This window comes from Thermobia domestica, chromosome 6 (assembly GCF_964235325.1).
Source record: "Thermobia domestica chromosome 6, izTheDome1.hap1.1, whole genome shotgun sequence".
Classification (NCBI taxonomy): Eukaryota; Metazoa; Arthropoda; class Insecta; order Zygentoma; family Lepismatidae; genus Thermobia; species Thermobia domestica.
The window spans coordinates 158,462,464-158,482,777 of NC_137459.1; the positions used below are offsets into that span (position 1 = coordinate 158,462,464).

At 36.0% G+C, this 20,314-nt stretch overlaps 1 protein-coding gene across 2 annotated transcripts in view; it reads right to left on the reverse strand.

Annotated features, from left to right (window-relative positions):
- Positions 1-20,314, reverse strand: part of LOC145688286 (peregrin-like) — a 166,490-nt gene that overhangs the window by 28,201 nt on the left and 117,975 nt on the right. For both annotated transcript variants that reach the window (XR_014131869.1, XM_081762280.1), the window contains exons 18-21: positions 13,348-13,917; positions 11,727-11,921; positions 6,067-6,227; positions 3,010-3,280 (exon numbers count right to left, since the gene is read on the reverse strand). Coding sequence is in view for 1 of the 2 variants with exons in the window: in XM_081762280.1 (XP_081618406.1) it covers positions 3,010-3,280; positions 6,067-6,227; positions 11,727-11,921; positions 13,348-13,917 (1,197 nt within the window). In the remaining variant the exon portion in view is untranslated. The remainder of the gene's footprint in view (positions 1-3,009; positions 3,281-6,066; positions 6,228-11,726; positions 11,922-13,347; positions 13,918-20,314) is intronic.

The following is a 20,314-nucleotide window of genomic DNA, read 5'->3' on the forward strand; positions in this document are numbered from 1 at the left end:
GTTACTTGTCGCGTACCATTTATCGTGAGGTCTTGCCCTATTGTTCTGCCCTTCGAATACACGTTTGTTTCGCCCGTCTTCTACATTTCGTCCCGTCCATACCATTACACATATGTTTTTCGCGGTTACATCATTGGTTTTCCTTTTGCGTTTTACCTTACATTGATATATCATACACCCCGCTTCTCATTTCAATACCTTACGCTATATCCAAGATGGCGGCTTTCAAGATGGCCGCCAAGTCAGTGTTATAGCATATCAAATATCTTGATATCCTGGTGCTGCCCATTCTTTCCGTTTCCGACATAAACGGGTATCTTACGACGTTTACCTTATATCATATTGTCGCGTGGTGCGTTATGTTGCGGAGCATATCTCCGGTGTTTCTGGATGGGGGCAGCTCTAATTTGGCATTTTTCTTCTTTTCTATTATATGTTCTCTGGGCGAAGTTTGAGTCGGATCTGATCGTGCCTTGTTCTGTACGTTGCTTATGAGCCACATCGCGTCAAATTGCTGTCAAAATGTTCGTTTTGTTAGCAAAACGTTTCCCACGCAATTGGCGTTTCACTTTGGGGATGAAATAATAACCACATGAACTGAGATCAGGAGAATATGACGGGTGTGGAAGCACTTCCCATTTTCACCGCTGTAAAAGACATCTGACACTGTCTGTTGTGTGAACCACCACGTTATCGTGTAGGATAATGGCGTTGTTCAAAAATTCTGCCGGTTTAGTGCATACTGAATGATGTAACTGTGAAACTTAATAAAAAAACTTGTAATACTGGGCATTCACAGTGTCCTTTCACGCACTGAATGGCTCAGAAGAACATCTTGACAGTCATACGTCAAAGTGACCATCACAATTGTTGGTGAAGGATTTTATCGAACTTAGTACTTTTCTGGTGACCTAGAATAACGACAGTTCTTTCAGTTTCACTCTCTAAAATGGTTCCATATTAGATCAAAGTGACCCATGAAAAAAAGCTCAATTCAAATAGTGTCCCAAGTAACCTCAAGTTTTGAATATATTTACAATATACGAGAGAAGAGTACGCTGTAAGTGTGGAACGGGTAGAATGAATGACACCATATTCTGGATAGAAGTGATTGAGGTAAAACTTCATCTATTACTGTATAGTAACATCATTGTGGTCATCTTAAAGTCCGCCATCCTGGATTCAGGCCCAAAATTTACAACACGAAGGGGGTCATGTGACATATCGTTTTGGGATTATTTTGCATCACAAACACATATCTGACGTCTGACGTTATTTCCAACTTATCTTTAATCATTTAATAATTATTTCCTTCATAATATGCAGACACTATAAAATCCATGCCAAATGAAAATGTTGAGTAAAAAGCCCAGATTTTGCTTTAGAACTGGTGACACATAAGTCCACGCGCATTATTCTGGCGATTATTTGAACTACTTCCACAGTGAATACTAGACAGACCGTTTTTCACTGAGCAGTGTTAGACACATAGCCCACATTTTGATATTAACTCGAACTTTTCCATTTTTGGTACTTAGCACGGAATTCATTTTCAGTCTACACATCTATTTATTAACTTAGAATTGTCTTTCCAAACTTACAAGGTAACCTTATCTCGTATATAGTAAATGCATTCAAAATCTGAAGTCGGTTGGGCCACCATTTAATGTTATTCAATTGAGCTACTTTTTCTCATGGGTTACTTTGGTCTAATATGGAGCCACTTTAGAAGGGTGAGACTGAAGGAAACTCGGAAGTTGAAAAATAAGAACCACTCGAATATGTACATGTATCTAGTTGAAAGAAAGGAATATATTGAAACGGAAATAAAAATTGAATAACCAGAAAATAACAAAAACAATAATAAAAATACATACATTATGAGCTAAATCGCTTGATTAGCTAGGGACGGGGAGAAGTAGAGAAGAAAGAAAAGAAAAAATAAATAACATACAGAAAGTTGAGAAGTGTCCAGGTGGGCGCCATGTTGGAATGCAGGGTAGAGTTAATTATTTTTTATGTTTAGCGTCTTTCAACACTGAGGCTATATGAGACATGGTCCTAGAGTTTACGATAAAATCTGAATCACTACAGGATTTAGGATTTAGATTTCTGGTCTTTTGGCATCTAAGGCCATTTAGCCCGTCACGTTTGAGGAATGACTTCCCTCGGCGAGCACACTATCCGGGGAAAGGGAAGGAAGAAAGGATTGAGGAATGGAAGAAAGTGGCCTGGGATCTATAAGTTAGGTACCAATCCGGCATTCGCCTGGTGTGAATTAGGAAAACCCAGGAAAACCTCATTCAGGGTGGCTGGCCTGAAAAAGCATTTTTATACTTTTTCGACCAAGGGCCCCATCGGGAATCGATCCCGGAACCACGCTAGCCCTTAGACAAGCGGTAAGCGCGAATGCAAGGTCAAAATATGAACAGGTGAAAACACTTACTTCCTCTTATTTTGCAAAGTACAAAATGTTATTTACATTCCTCAACTGTTCCCCAAATTTATCACCATAATAAAGTACTTTAAAAAAAAATCAAGAACCAAACGGCTATTTTGAGTAATAAGGCAACATGAGATGTGGATCTAAAACTATACGTGAGATCCGAACTGCGTAAGTTCTCATTGAGGATCGAACTACGACCATACGCACATTTACAAATTATTAAACGATGATTCGTAACCATGTAATGAATAACAGTTATTCAGTTTCAGCCGAATAGTTAGTAAAAGCTTGAAACTTTATAACACTCGTAGAAAAAGGGGTAAGTATGTGTGAAATAAAACACAAGCTTGGTCCTTACTATTATCACTGACCAAGTGTATATTAAGTCATAAATTTGCTGTGTAAATGTTTAATATTAGACAATGATGACAGTGTCACGTAAAAAAAAAGATTTTCTGTCCTATATTACATGTAAACAAAAACATACAACTTAAATTAAGTTAGGTATGCATGCGGAAGCAATAACAGATAATTGAATCAGAATTACTATATAAGCATCCTACCTCTTTTACTACGATAAATTTTGAAACTATCACTGGAAGTAGGAAGAGAAGAATCCCCCAGTCCACTTGTTGAAGGCCCATCTTTATGGGTTGCTGTCTCAATATCGTCAAGGGATGATCTTCTTAAAGACACATAACATTTCTTTCTTCGCGCAAGTTTGGCAGAGTCGGAAGTTGTGGAAGTGACTGCTGTTGAGCTTTGCATTCCTTCAGAATTTTTTCTGGGTCTTCCTACGCCTCTTTTCACAACTGGCCCAGGTGCATCAGGTTTCTATGAACAAAAAGGAAGATTTAAATAACAAATAAAAAGTACAATTATACATAAAATCACCTTATTTCAAATCACGAAAAAATAGTTTAATTTTTAAATAATCAGGCTCCGAAGATTACTGGTCGGGAAAACAGATTACTAGATGGATGGTAAATGGTTAGTATATCAGTAGCCACAACCGCTTTTACTAGATTGATCTTTACTACCTTTCAAATCAAGCAGCTCTTTAATTGGCTCACGCTGCTGGATAAAAACAAAAGTTCTGTACTTCCATCGGGTATAGAAATAAAAGACCACGGGCGCACATAACAGGCATCGGCTACACCAATGTTTAAACACGACACTATATTATCCCTAGAAATGTCATAGAGTTGTTCCTTTGAATATAATATTTTTGTTACATTTATTTTATAATACGTGATTTATTTTCATATAAAAAATCATTTGATGTGGGCAGGTTTGACCTCTCGTTGGTACTAGGTGTAACTCATATTTTTCTTCGCCAAAATTTCTTTTTAATACAAAACCTGCATTTTTTTAAGTGTTACTTCTGTCTTTTATTTAAACACTAAGGCCTACAAGAGCGTGATAAATCTTATTCTGAGAGTGGACGTAAGTGCACGAATACATACACCACCAAGATAAAACCGAAGTTCAGATTGTAACTTAACACACAATAATAGTGCATGATTTAATAACGTAAGTAATGTCATATATGTAACCATTTACGATACATATGTAGTAGAACTACTTAAAAGGTTTCTGTTTATTATTTTAGGTTAAAATGTTATCTTAAAGTCATTAGACATAGTATAACAATCATTTGACACACACACCCTCCTAGGTGCTACACGTAGCAGATATGAGCTTGATACTTCTTGGGTTAAAGTGAGGAATCTATTCAGTATACACTTTCTACGGACAAATGCTGTCAAGTGTGCTTAATTGGACTAGTGCATTAGACTGTTCACGTTCGAGTTCTTATTCTTTTTAACGCTTTAGTATTTTGTGTCCTTTGTAACATCGAAATTATGAGGGATGAGACCTACTATTAATGCGTGTTGCTCCGAGGCTGTGCAGTTGGCGGGTGCACAAAAAATCATGAAAGGTCAACCCTCACAATATAGGTCGTTCCCCACTACATTATCTCGCCTCCCAGTCAGCGGGATTACAGGACCACGCCACCAGCCCCAGCTACATTTAATTCGAATTTAACTGTTTATTCTATACTATCTCAGTCAGAAGTTCGATACTATCGACGCTGACATCGCAGAGTACTTTGTATAATTTTCTCAGAAAATTTATTTCATTCCTTAGATAAGTTATAACGTCAAAACTTTTCAATCTTCTAACTGACCAATTCTTTATATAATCTACCTTACCAAATCAACTAATTTAAAAGAAAATTCAACTGAAATCAGCTTATCTACTTCTTGTTAACTGATACGTGTAGTATTATTAAGGGGTGAAAAATTTACGATAACGTTTGTATTATTCATCTCAAAGAAAGTAGTTGAGTTGATTTTAACGTCCCGTTCAGCAGTGAGGCTATATGAGACGTGGACCTACTGATTAATGTGGAAACCGAACCACATGAGCTCCCGCCGGGAATCGAACCCGGGACTCCCACGCCAAAGGCGCGAACGCTAACCACTTAGCCACGAAGAAACTCTCAAAGAAAGTAATATATATATATATATATATATATATATATAGTGTGAACCTGAAAGATGTGCACAACCTCCGGGAGGTGATTCGTGACATCAAAAGAAGCAGAAAGTCCTCTTGCATGTTATCGAATTCCGCGTTGTAAGAATTACGAGTGATACGGGTGCCATCTTGGATCTTTGCACAAACTGTCTTTGCCTGCGCAACTGCCTAATGTGCCATTTTCCTGATGTTCATAGCCACATTTAACTAGATTTGATGTCACGAATCACTTCCCCGCAGTTTGTGCATATCTTTCTGTTCCATCCCAACTGTCAGGATTCGATTGTCGATTCAAAGCTGGCACCCCTGTCATCCGTACACAGCACAGAATTCGACAACATGCAAGATGACATTTTGTCTTCTTTTGATGTCAGGAATCACCTCCCGGAAATGAAATGAAATTTTGAGTTTTACGTCCCACGGTTATGCCGGTTAGGCTAAAGGAGACGGTGATAATGAGTAATGAATGAAATGGTGGAATGAAGAAAGTGGGAGGAAACGGGAGAACCCCGAGAAAACCCACGCACACGGTGTTTGTCCACCACAAAGTTCACTTGGCGGGAGCAGGGTTTGAACCCGAGACCCCTAGCACCAGAGGTGAACGCTCTACCACTGAGCCACCGCGGCCCCCATCACCTCCCGGAGTTTGTGCACATCTTTCAGGTTCACATATATATATATTCATTCGTCTCGTTGTATCCTATAGGCTAAAATCGTCCTTAATTAAAAGTTCTAATTGTTTACTTTTAACTTTTTTCTTTCCTTCTTTTTTCAAGGTTTGCCCACCAACGAACTTGCGGGTACAGAAATATTAATGCTCAAATCTAAATACGGTTACGGCCTTGTCCTAGTTTGAAATAATCATGAAACAATGCAGTTAATAAGTTGCAATTAAATCGTCACAATACTTTGAATCTACAAATTGCCTATATGCTAGTGGCAACTATTGGCGTCAGGTAGACAGAGTACGTAGCGAAGCAGCGAGTGTTAAGTATTAGAAATTACCATTACTCGCACATTAAGGCGTCCTTTTTTTTTTTATAATAAGGATAAGTGAACGTAATTTTCATACTGACCCGAAAAGCTGCTGCAGCTTTTTTGGTAAACAGTACAGCTGTTCGTCGATTCACTCCTGATGGTGACCCTGTACTGCTTGGAGCAGGTTGTGCTTCTCCCGGTTCATTCGTAATCTTACTTGTGCACACTTCTAGCTGTTGGTATTGTGTATTTTCTGGTTCTGGAAGTATGCAGATTGAAAGAATATTAAGAAAAACATAAAGTGAAAAGAAATAGAAGAAACATACAAACAATAAAAACAATAACAGAACAGAACATACTTTATGAGTTACAAGATATTTCAAATGGTTAGAAGAAAACAATTTACATACATAAAGTAAGCTCACAGATTTTTCTGGTATCATTTACCCTCAACACAAATTCCCATATTCTCTACTGTATTTGCCCAAGGATTCACTCAGGCTTCAAACTGAAAATTAATTCTGCAACGTCCAGGAGCCATTTCAACACAAGGATACAGAGAAATAGAACTATACCATTTCATAAATTAAATCTTAATTTACGAATCTTTACGGATCTTAATTTACAAATATGTCCTGTGGTATCACACATGTCCATAGTTCCTGGCAAATACCTAGTGGTAGCTGCTTTCAAACTCATGTAGCAGAAACCTTCTGGTATCTGGACACATATATCGCATTAGCAGTGTCCAAACCAAAGTAATAACCAAATTAGCTCAGATTACACAACAAGGGAGATTATTTTGGGGATGAAGGTTAACACTTCCGTCGTAGGATTCAGTAATAGCTGAGATCGAAAGGTCTTGGTTGTATGAAATGAAACTCAATACTTACGAGAAGAATACTTACAATAAGAAAATATAAGTGATGGTAAAGGGGCTAGGAAAGGGTGAGAACAAGAAGGGATTAACTTAAGGAAAGGGTTATTCAAGCACAGTATTTTGACTCAGTGATGATCCTTAGGGTGTCCTCTTCTAATATTCTCTGGTTTACTGGAGATGATAGACTGAAGATTTGACGGCTCTGGCCGACGGGACGGCCAACCGCTCCCCAATTGCAATCACGACTCTTGTGGCGTCCAGATCAAAATGGCAACTATATAAACAGCCAAGGGCGACGGAAAAAGGCTTCGGCACTACTAGACTTTAATCTTCCCGCATGCAAGAAATAACTTTATCGGCGGCGATGAACTTAGTTCCTCGTCACACTCAACTCAACTTGGGGACTTGGAAAATGAGCCCTTTCAGATCTCACACGTCAACGCGTCGCTCCCACAATCAAAACGTCATTCCAGCACAAAAACTCTTAACCTCTGTTTTTCAATCAACCAGATGGCAAATCTCACGCTGACGACGAAAGATCAGTGACTGTACTTGAAAGGTTAACTAATCATACGACAAAGGAATGTAGTGGGAAAGGAAGACGCCTGTGGTTTTATTCAATTACATTACAAAGTAGAAAAAATGACTGTACAAAATAATAAACATATTTCCTTGTCTCAAATGTTCACTGTAACACATTATTTCCAAAGTAAATGATAATGATATAATTCAGACTTCAAGAAACCACTTACATAAATGTACCAATTCTTTACCATCTTTCACAGTAGCGAGGCGTCAGCCCACACAAATATGTTATATCATCTCGACGGGGACTATCATTAGTGGTCACTTCTAGATCCGCCTAAACATTTTGTTTCTTCCTCTTTGAATTTTACCCAATTCTCAAATAATTCATTATATTACCATATACTTACTTCATACACGCATAGCTGTCAATAGTCGAACCATCTTTCGTCAGGAGCTTAACCACTACTCTTCGTTTTAGCTTCTTATACATGGCGCATGATGAATGTTCTTGAAAGTTCACATGGTCAGACTTTAAGAATAAGTTATCATTTCTCTTTCTTTAATCTTCCGTCATATATTCAATAGAATATTGCATATTTTAAAACAGAAACCATGCACTAAACTGCCACCCAGCTTGAGTTCTTTATGTTCTTCAGACAAGTTTTAAAGGTATAAACACTTGTTCTTCAAGCATAAGCTGCACCTTAAAACTAAACCAAGGGTGTGCCGCACACATTTTCGCATAAATAACCTATCAAAAATGTTCTCTCTGACTCAAGATTATTTATCAATTCCAACATCGAGAAATATATTTATTTTTCATTTCAAGAAAATCGGCGATCTCAACGTTATGACACTTAATACTGCCATTATCACAACAATGTTCTAAAATATCACCCTTGTAAAATCTAAACTAATACGTAGATAAAAACTTGTAGATGCTCTAGGACGCATATTTAAATATACAGAAATATACCGTTTTTCAACGTGTTTTATATATATATATATATATATATATATATATATATATATATATATTCTATACTGTTTCGTCCCCCTATTGGAAGTCTAACCCTCTACTGAAAAATAAAAATAAACAGAGATAGAGCTGTGAAGTGTCTAGGTGAGCACCATATTGATTGTCAAGTCTAAAGAGACCTAATAATAGAGACGTAAAGTCTCGAGAGAAATATACATACTTGCTCTCTGCCCCTTTTATCTGAGAAATTTTGGGCCTTTATGTTCAAATTTTAATGAAAAAATAACATTACATTCTACCTTTTCTCCACCCACTAAAACGAAGAAAAAAAATCATTCCTGTATTCTGAAGGAAAAAAAAAAACACGCACACACAAAAGTATTCAAAAATAAAAAGATCGCTCATTCAACAGGAAAGAGAAAGGACAAATCGGTGGAAGTAGTGGACTTCTACTTCCAACAAACTATTTGTAGAGCTATTAAGAGTACTATGCAATGACAGAATTGTTTCAGTAAAACTTTAATACTAATAAAAAAATATCAAAATAAATAACTTTATCTTACGACTGTTTATTTTGCTTTATTACTAAATATTAATATACTAGTAAGTAAAGAAAAATAAATACGTTACGTTTTAAAGTTTAATACTGTTATAGCAATAACTATTGTGCAAATATAGTAAGTAGTTAATTTCGTGGAACAAACTTGTCATTTACCATTTATGCATAAACTAAAATTTCAATTAGTAGCATGTTTAGGAGCTAAAGATATATCTTAGGTAGGAACATACGTGATAAAGGTATCACTCTCTCTCATATACATAGCATTTATTGAAGGGAGGGTTAAAAACGTTATCTACAAATTTTCTATTTCAAACATAATAGCAGGATATAATAATGAAGAAACAATAAATTTTGGAAATAATAAAGTTTTACTACCGTGTTCAACTATCACACCCGAAATGGCCGTTTATGGCTTTAATTTGGTAAACTGACCTCATATTGGATTCTAATAGAATAACTGACCTCCAGGATAGGTGTTTTCCAAATGGAGAACGAGATGTGAGCACGACTATATCAGAACAAAAATGGTTTTGTATCGATTTCCTGATTTATGGTGATAGTATTTTATTGCCTGTGAGTTTGAATGTAGGCTATCCGTAAAGTACGTATCAGCAGATATATAATTTTCAGTCACGATCCTTGCCATACGTTGGGTTGCATAACGTAAGACTTGCTGACAATCAATCTTCGCTCCGGACTGAACATGGGACTCATAGACACTGAATGTTATAAAAGCATTTTCTTAACTGCAGAATCCACTATCGATTAAAAGAATAATAATAATAATAATAATAATAATAATAATAATAATAATAATAATAATAATAATAATAATAATAATAATAATAATAATAATATCATAAAAAGCTAAAACAGCCCTCTTCCAAAGCGGTATATACATGAAATATATATAAAATTGAAAATCACTATGTTTGTGACTCTAAATCTCATGAACCGCCCGACCGATCTCGATCAAATTTGTTACATGGATGAGGTTCGAGGCTGGGCTAGTTTTAGGCTATTCACTTTGATTGTAAAACTGAGGGGGGAGGGGGTATATAAAAATAAATAAAACTTGATAACTCCTGAACCACTCGACCAATCTTGATCAAATTTCCAACATAGATGAGGTTCAGGCCTGGGATTGTTGTTATGATTTAAATTTGACGGAACAACGTAGGAGACAAGAAGGAGGGGGATATATATATATATATATATATATATAAATCAATTTATATAAGACTGAAAGTGACTATTTTTGTAACTTAATAACTCTTGAACTATCCGACCCATCTCAATCAAATTTTCAAGATACATGAGGTTCGGATCTGGAGACATTTTTGGAATTTCACTTTAACGATAGATCCTAGGGGAGGGGGAGGAGAGGGGGACGAATAAATAAAAACTAATAAAACCTAATAACTTTTGAACCATCCAACCAATCTCGATCAAATTTTCAACGTATATGAGGGTCGGTCCTTGGGTGTTTTTTTTAATCGTTTCTCTTTGACGAGCCAACGTAGGGGAGGGGGGGATAATAAAAATTACTGCTTTTGTGGCCTCCACTCTTGAACCACCCGTCCAAATCTCAATCAAATTTTCAACATACACGAGTTTAGGAGCAAGGATTACTTTAGGCTATTTATTCACTTTGACGATGCAACGTAGGGGAGGGGAAGGAGGAGAGAAATTTAAAAATGATAAAAAATGACCGATATTAGTGTTGAATCCATAGTTTTCGGGGTCGATGAGAGAAACAGTGATACTTCTGATTCTGTTTCAATCCAAATTCAGCCCTGATAGTTGGGGAGGGGGATAAACATTTAAAAATGATCGAAAATGGCTAATATTAGTGTCGAATCCACAGTTTTAGGAGTAGCTGAGATCAACAGTGACAATTCTGATGCCGTGTGCCGCAGCACGGAGGAGGGGAAGTGGGAGCTATATATAGTATGATAATAATAACCGAAAATGAGCAATATTAGTGTCTAATCCATAGTATTCGGAATCATTCAGATGAACAGTGACCTTTCCGATCCGGTTTAAATCCAAAATCAGCCGCGCCACTAGGAAGAATGGGAGAAAGAGATATATATAAAAATGATCGCAAAGGCCACTATCAGTGTCGAATTTGTAGTTTTCTGGGTCGCTTAGATGAACAGTGATACTTTCCATCCCGTTTAAATTCAAATTCAACCCCGCAACTTGGAGGAGGGGAGGAAGAGATATTTAAAAAATGATCGAAAATGACCGATGTTAGTGCTGAATCCGCATTTATTGAGGTCGCTGAGATGAACGGTGACACTTTCGATGTCATGGCCCGCAACATGAGAGAGGGATATATATATATTATATAAATGATCGAAAAATGATGTTGGGTTTTCGGGGTTGCCGAGCTGATCAATGATCTTTCCAATGCTGTTTAAATTGATGCCATTAAAAACGAAAACAGCATATTTCACGGGTACTAAACACATGAGATACGGAGTTATGCATTTAAATTTCATTTCAACCCAGGGAAGCGGGTAATATATGCTAGTATATATATATATATATATATATATATATATAAAACCCCATTTTAAAATAGGCGTCTTTTTTGTATCTCTACCTAATATATAACCTGTAGTATTTCTTTCAGTTTAAATTATGCCACCTTTATCTTTTTAGAATTACAGTCCTGGATTAAGTAGCTAATTTTCGCTGATGAGATCATCGTTTATTACTGGTGGCAAGAGTTCAATTATTTTAAACTCCTTTTCATTTATTGTACCCTCTCAGCACCAGCATTAACCCCTAGGATCCTCACCTTTAAAAACAGAAGTAACAGTAGATGACGACACTTCTGTTTCAGAGCGAGAGCGTTTTACAGTGCGTGGTGCAACAGCCGCTGAATTTTTCGCTTTTATATGCGATGCCTCTTCCTTTTCTTTATGTCCACTTGGTTTACGTCCACGTTTTGCTGTTGTCGTTGGAGAACAATTGGAGGTTGCCTCGGATACATCTATTTAGGAATACACAAAGAATACAAATTATTATTTAATTATAACAATTTTCAGTTCAATTTACAAGTGTTTCTGAAAACTACTCGTTTATCTTATATATTAAAAAAAAAAAAAAAAAAGTATTAGAATATCCACAGATGACCCGAAAAAATTGAGTATCAACGCTAATAACACGAATAACAATCTAAGATACTTCAGAATTATCACGCACCATACATCTTTAAGAAATATGTGAAACTGACAGCACAAGAACATTGATGTAACACATAAACAATACTGAACTTTGCTAACGTTTACAACTATATTGACTGTCTTTTTGCAAAAACAGAATTATCAGATAGAGAAAAAAAAAGTAAAAATTACCAATGTTTCATTAATGAGAAATGTAGAGCTATATTTTGGCATATGTGACTGTACAGGGCGTAAAAATATAGCTGGTAGTACGATATTGATATTTTTATTGTTTTCATCATTTCATCATTTTTGAAGAGAGTGAATGTCTGCAAAGAATGTAATTTAAAATTTAAATTTCTCTCAGATATTCACGGAACTAAATGCTGCTCAGATTTATAATGTTGCAGATAAACTCCGAGGCATTTACGATTCCGACAGAGGGAGCAGTCTTAGTAAAGAATTCACCTATTTTAAAAGCTATATGCTCTATATGAAGAAAAAAAATAGTGACAAGTTATCCTGTCTCTTCCACTGCTCTTCAGGATGTCGGCTGCGAAGAAAATTAATGATATCTACTCAAATGTGTACACTGTACTCAAGATTTAAAACTGTACTCCAGCAACAAACTGTTCCGCTGAAAAGTAATTTTCAGTTTTAAAGAGGGGCTTAAAAACTATCAACGGACAGCACAATTGAGAACGACTGGTAAATCCCGGAATTGTCGCCAGAGAATTAAGACATCACAGATAGTCTCAACTTCCAAGAAGTGTTAAATGCATTCGCAAACGCAAAAGTGATACGAAAGTCATTTCTCGAAGTTCTGTAAGTTTCACAAAATAATTAATAAATTTGTAGGTTTTCCACCAAGTTGTTTGACTGACTAAACTGTAAGTTTCTGTGATATTTTTTTAAAGAAATGTAGTGATTATTTTCTGTGTGTTTATCTTATACTTTTGTGTTGACAATAATTTATAAATCTTTAATTATTATTTGTTTTATGTGTTTCACAATCAGTTAAGTTAAAACCCTTCAATACAGTTTAAAATAGAGTAAATAATTCCACAACTTATTGTTGATAGTCATGAATGGTAATGCTTAAACTTAGCTGTAGAAAGAGGGGACAAAAAATAAATGACTGCACAGGGGTATCACAATCCTAAATACGGGCCTACAGAAACTAGCTACTGGTTCATAAGGTTACCTATGACATATTAGAAAAACACATAGTTTAACGATCAAGAAAAATCATACCATGTGCTAGACTAGGTCCGTTTTCTGAGCTTCGTCTTCGGTTACTTTTCTCCTTGGTATTAAATTTTTCTACTGCCTTCGCTTTAGGAGGACGGCCAGGAGGCCTTGTCGTATGAACCTGCTTCTCCAATTTCGGAGCACTTTTCGCTGTAACTTCTTCATCAATTATGGGAGGCTCGTCTTCATCAAAAACGCTTGAGCTAGCAGTAGGAACATCCTCGTCAGAAGAGTGCTTAGATTTCTTTCTGCGATGGCACTTTCCTGATGTGGAAGCCGCCTTCGGAATAGGCACCTGAGGCTCTAATAAAGGAGCTTCTTCAAAAAAATCATCATCTTCTTCCTCTTTCTCTTTCGGTTTTGACGAACCTATCTTTGAGCTTCTTGCAAATACATCTTCCAAACTATCATCTTCTTCTTCCTCTTCATCCTTGTCTTCTGGATTTGTTGTTCCCAGCTTTGAAGTTCTGAGAACTGGATCTTCAAAATCGTAATCATCATCTTCCTCCCCTTCTTTCTTTTTCAAATCTGAAGTTCCCAGTTTTGATGTTCCAGGAACTGGATCTTCAAAATCTGGAAAATGTAAGGTACATAAATTAAAGGAGATAACAATATCATTTTTTTTTTTTTTTTTAATAACTACTCGATTTAATAACTATTCTTATTCAAGAAAAGAATTTTTTGTGTCTTTTCACACTGTAAACACAAAATACAGGTATTTAAAACAGTTCAGTTTTCAAATTATTTTTATCATGAATTCATCAGCTCTTCACCACTAATAACCATAAAAAAATCTTTGCTATTGAGAATATACACTCTATCTTCTAAAACTAATAAGCTTACTAAGTCACTTTCTTATAAGGTATGTTAGAATTTCACACTATTTTCATGACCAATAAACAAATATACGATTTGAATAAGTATAAATCTGCGGTATTTCATATTATTATTCAACAATGAAAAGGAAATTATTTATTTTTTAGCTTAACGTCCAACGATTATTAGCCCAGTCACTTCAGATTTTAACCTCGCAAAAAGTAGTGTGATGCTGAAAATCGGTACATTTGTTCTATTTGATGCCCTGAACAACATATCGAAAGTCCCGAATACCTGTCTGTCTGAATCATGGAATTCCAGGTGATTCAATGCATGAAATGCTTGAGAAGCGCAAGATATCACTGAAATAGCTGATACACTCAAACTGTCGGTCGCACGGAGCTCAAATTAGATTTAAATTAAAGAATATATATATATATATATATATATATATATATATATATATATATATATATATATATATATATATATATGTGTGTGTGTGTGTGTGTGTGTGTGCTTTGGATTTAATTACATATTATCTTATTTATACTTCATACGGTGCCACAGTAAACAATCTACAAACGTTACAAGAAAAAAAAAACTGTTATTACATTTTTCTCACTCTGCAAGTTTCAGTATCGCAGATATTGCAAGAAAACTCGGTATAAAAATTCTTCTGCACTACTTTTGGTTTCCACTGATACCTTTCTCGTGGATGTGCGACCAATAGTTGCGGAGTTTTAGGTTCTTCAATAAAACACCAAACGCCAATGTAGTTGTATTATTGTAGGATCGTAGATGTTGTTGGTTCCCAGGCGGATATACTGTGGTATGTAGACCTAGCTATCTATACATGACGATACTGGTTAAGAATATATAATCAAAATTACGGTTGGTGTTACGATGAAATTTGACATTCTCCTTGTCTTTGTTCATAATTCTACCGAAGTTCTATTCATTTCTGCGTGAGCATGTCAAATGTGTTTCTCTCTCTCTCGCTCGGTCGGTCGGATAGTCAGTTAAAAAACCTTCATTTAGAAACCTTTATAATAATTTTCAAAAGTGAACAATAACAGTGTTCCATGCTGTTTAACTTGATTTGAAATCCATTATGATCAAACTTGGCAAAATTTATAACTTTTCGAAACATACAAAGGATAAATCAAATAAAACACGCTCTGAACATCAAAGGCTACAATTATCATTATCCATGAAAGCTGTACTCAGCATATAAACAAATATAAGAATAAAATGAATAACGAAATACTGAACAGAAGGGCAGGGTAACGGTAGTCTGGCCAAAGTTATATGTATCCTAATTATAATTAAAATTGTCAGGGAAAGAAATAGATATTGTTGCCTATTATTATTATTATTATTATTATTATTATTATTATTATTATTATTATTATTATTATTATTATTATTATTATTATTCAAGTTGAAATTCATTAATGTCTTTATTATCTAAATTTCAATGGTCAATAAAGCTATTTTAAAAATTTTCGTAGTATCGTTCGCATTTATTTGAACATTGGAGTCCTGATGTTCTGCATTCACACCTGCTTCTTGTGTTGCAGACTCCCTTGCAGTTGCAACATATTGCATTACGTGTAAGAGCTCGTCGGGACCGGATGGCAACAAAGTGGGATGAAGAAAAAAAAAATTAACACTTAAAAGCGCCCATCTTCATTTAGAGGCATTCAGATTATTTTCCAGCTAATGTCATATCCGACGGTAAACAGAAAAGGAATGTTGACGTGCTTCAGTTGACGTTGGAGAAACAGTCGGTAATTTAGATGGAGCGGTTATTAACGCTTTGGCTACATGATTGGTGTACATGGAAATCTCAACTCATTTACAAATGTATATTCTTATCCGTTGTTTACCATCAGGGCCGGCCTTAGGTGGTGCGGGGCCCGATTGGGAACATTTTGCGGGGCCCCAGGTTTACAACTAACTTTCACCAAGGTCTGTAGAACCAATATATATATATATATATATTGCGCTCTCTCTGCTGGTCTAGTGATTAGCGCGTGCGCCTCTGGTGTACATAGTCTGGAGCCCGATTCCCGGTGGGAGAGCACACACAATTTAATTTCATAATCACTCCCTTTCATTAATCATCCATCTCCTAAGAACAAATCCTGGAAAATATATATATATATATATATATATATATATAAATCTAGCAAACCCGCGCAAACGTCCTGTGCAAGCACAAGACACTGTTGTTGTGTGAATGATTGATTTTTTTTTTTTATTTAAACATGTTTCCATCCTGTAACCGCAACGATATCCCCTCATCTCAGCTCAGGGGTAACCTACAAATTTTATTTTGGTTTCAATATTCTTCAATTAAGTTACCTACTACCTCCTGAAAATTTGGTGCATGTAGCCCCTGAAGCCACAAAGACAGTCATTTTTATTTTTATTTTTTTATTTTTTTTTTTACATATGTCTCCCCTCCCCTACATTGTGCCGTCAACGTAAAATGACTAAAACATCCCAGGTTCGAACCTTATCTATGTTGAAAGTTTGATCGAGATCTCTCGGGTAGTTCAAGAGTTATTATGTTTTATTCATTTTCATATATTTACTCTCCTCTCCTCCCCCTCCCCTAAGTTTTACCATCAAAATGCAATAATAAAAAACTTCTCAGGTTCGAATTTCATCTATGTTGAAAACATGATCGAGATTGGTGGTTTGGTTCAAGAGTTATTAAGTTTTATTTATTTTTTTATAATTCCCCTCCTCCCCCTTCCCTAAGTTCTACCGTCAAAGCGAATAGCTAAGAACACTCCCAGGCCAGACTGCATTTACGTCAAAAATTTGATCGAGATCGGTGGGTGGTTCAGGAGATTAAGAGTCACAAACATAGTCACTTTCAATTTGGGTCTGAAGTTTTTTGTTCACAGACACCGCTATTAATATATTGATATATCATTTTCATTTCATTTCAAAATTTTAACAGAGATTTTGCGGTCAGAATGGACGGCAATCAAAATGTGCGCTTAAATAGTGCATGAAAGTTAATAGACTAAATATATTGTATATAAGGTGCATTTCAATATAAAATTATATATATGTAATCCACAACTAGCAATATTAGTATATCATATCTGAAAAGGTTAGTATATTAGTATATCATATCTGCAGAGTGTTTATCCCCGGAACACCCTGCGTATTTACTTATAAGCATGATTAAGAAAAATGATTAACGGCAAGGAGAGTTTCGAAACATATTCCCGTTTCTGTGGAGTCCTCTTTCAGGAGGAACTAACAGTAATCTCTCATCATGGACGGGTCCCATTTCCCTTTATAACGTTTTTCCATCTGCAAAATGTTCTGGTGAAAACGCTCATCCTGTTTATTTCTTATAACAGCTAATTTTTCAGAGAAATAACCCAAATGGAAATACAGATAAGTGAATGAATTTAAAAATACATACTTCACCCTTGTGCCTTGTAATTTATCAAGAAGGTTCTGTACTAGTATTTCATAGTTTTCTTCTATTACAAGTAAACCTATCGTCGATGTCGAAATCTAGTTTCTTGACCAAACTTGGCAGAGAAGTGTGGAATGGCACGAAACGAGAGTAAGCACAATTTAAAGTGCTTCTGTCCGTAGACGGCTGCAGTGGCAAAAAACCTGATTGACCAGAATAAGCCATAACAATGTGTATCAAGTTTGAAAATTTCACTTTATTTGTAAAACGGGTAAAGGCATGAAAAAAACTAACCAATACCGGAAGGTGCTCGACTTTTTTTTTTTTTTTTTTTATATATATATAGGAAGGAGGTTGTGTAATATATCAGATTGGACTAGAATTTTACGAGAAATACAATGGTGAAGTCTATGTTTCCATAAGTTTATATTTGAAATGCACATTGATATGAATTCGCTGGTTCAAAGATTTCTTAACAGCTGTGCCTTTTTGAAAGGAATTCAAGTCAGGAAAACCTGTACGCTAGTGAAAACATCGTAGGTAGCTACTTATGAAACGTATAATCAGCTTGAAATTGTTATCGACTGCAGACAAAATGAAATGGTGATGAGACGATTATAAACCTTAGGTAACTGATGGAAGATGGATGACTTATTTTCCATAGAATTATTCGAGTTAGAAGACAAACCGTCATAAGCAGCCACCTTTTCAGTACGCACTAGCAGCTATACATTCGGTTTTCCTGACTTGATTTAAAAAAAACATCAACATCTAGGGAATTTTTCGCAGGAGAGGTCAAAGTTTGTCCTCTGGTTTTGTATTTTTAATATAGCTATAATAAGAGAAAGGATATGCAAAGAAATAGCACTGAGGCTGATTTGTTTAATACCATCTCGGTATTCATGGTAGTATCACATGACATAATCAGTAAGAACGCCAGGAACTTTTCCTTAGTGGGGTTTTCAAAATAAAAGAAGATGTGCACCCAGAATAATGCTACTGATTTTTACACAAAGAAAACAATATTTTTACGCCCAGGTGTGTGTGTGTGTAAGGAAATTTAGGACAGTGTTAAGGGTGTGCAGAATATTCCCTGGACACAATATCTATTTTTACAACAGAAGTTGTAAACGTAAAAAAAAAAAAAAATAAAAAAATAAATAAATAAATAAAAAATAAAGTAATTACTGCAGCATTAATTCAGAAAATATGGCCAGAAACTTAATACAAACAATTCATTTACTTGTTAGGGAGAGGCCATACCCTCCCTTGTGAAGTCCATAGATGTGTCTGTGTTTTAATATGTTGTTGTGTGTACTTGGCAACCGAGAGTAGCCGAGCCATATTAACGGTATCATTTCCACTTCGCCGGGGGCCCCGCAAGCATTGGGGTCCCCGCGAGCTGAATGGCTTGTATTAATTACATGTATTAGAAGCAAAATTTAGTCATAGGGACCACAACATACTTGTTTGCTCTGGGGCATATTATGCTGGAGAGTAGAGTAGACGACACTAGCGAGAGACCCGATTGAGAGCAATCGGTCCAATCGGCGTAAGGCCGGCCCTGCTTGCACTTTCATTGTCGTCGCCATCTTTAAGTCCATAATACCTTGCGTTAACAGGCATCAACGCTCTGCCGCCATCTTAGAAAGTTTTCATTTTATCCCACCATTAATTTTTCATGTTTTTCTCTCTCTATTTCCCCACCACACTTCTGCCGTACAATTTCAATTTTCTTCCTCGTTATATTTCAATCGCCCTGTACCAAATCAACACCTATTTTCAATCCTAATATTTCAAATTACCTAACCTCTCATGGTCCTACACACATCCATAACCCTCCCTTTTTTTTTACAATTACCCCCCTTTTCCCCCATAGTACCCAGCTGATCTTAAGCCAAGATGATCCAACAGCTCCAAGAAAAGAAGAGGACACTAATTCTTCTTCGTACAGCAATTTGGATGGACCTGAACCAAGGAATTTTCAACATGACAGCATTTAGCGTTGGGCTCGCCCACCAGTTTTAATATATTGCAACCTTCAGTTTTACTCACCTGATTTATTGGCTAATGCGTCAGCTCCATAACCATTCTGATTTTCTTTTTCCTTTTTCGAAAAATAACTAACACAAATTCAATCTAACTATTTCCCCCACTCTGCATACTTTAAGATGGACGTTCCCAGTTTACTCAAGATGGCCACCAGCGTCACTTTCCCCCCTCCTTCCCACTCGACGGAACTCAAGGAAGCCTGATTAGTGCTGCTAACTTGTGGTCACCTTGATAATTATTTTCATACAACAAGGCCACATACATTCTCAGAATTGTCTTATCTTTATAACATTGACCAGTGAAGACGTTTAGTTCTGCTGACCTAAGGGTTTTCAAGTTCACTCAACAACAACTACACGTGCTTCGTCAGATATTCTGCTTACGTTCAGATTTATCCATCATACAGACATTGGAAAGATGGAATGTCATTTAGTGCTTTGTGTCTATATGTGCAGTGTTTGGAAAATGGCACAGAGTCAATTCAATATTCAATTTCTTTCATGTGATATATATATATATATATCCAATATAACCTCGTTAACACGAACTCGCTTAAGCCGAACACTCGGTTAGGACGAACAAAATTTTGGTCCCGGCATCGCTGTACGTTATCTTATAGGAAGTTTTATCGATTAACACGAATTACGAACT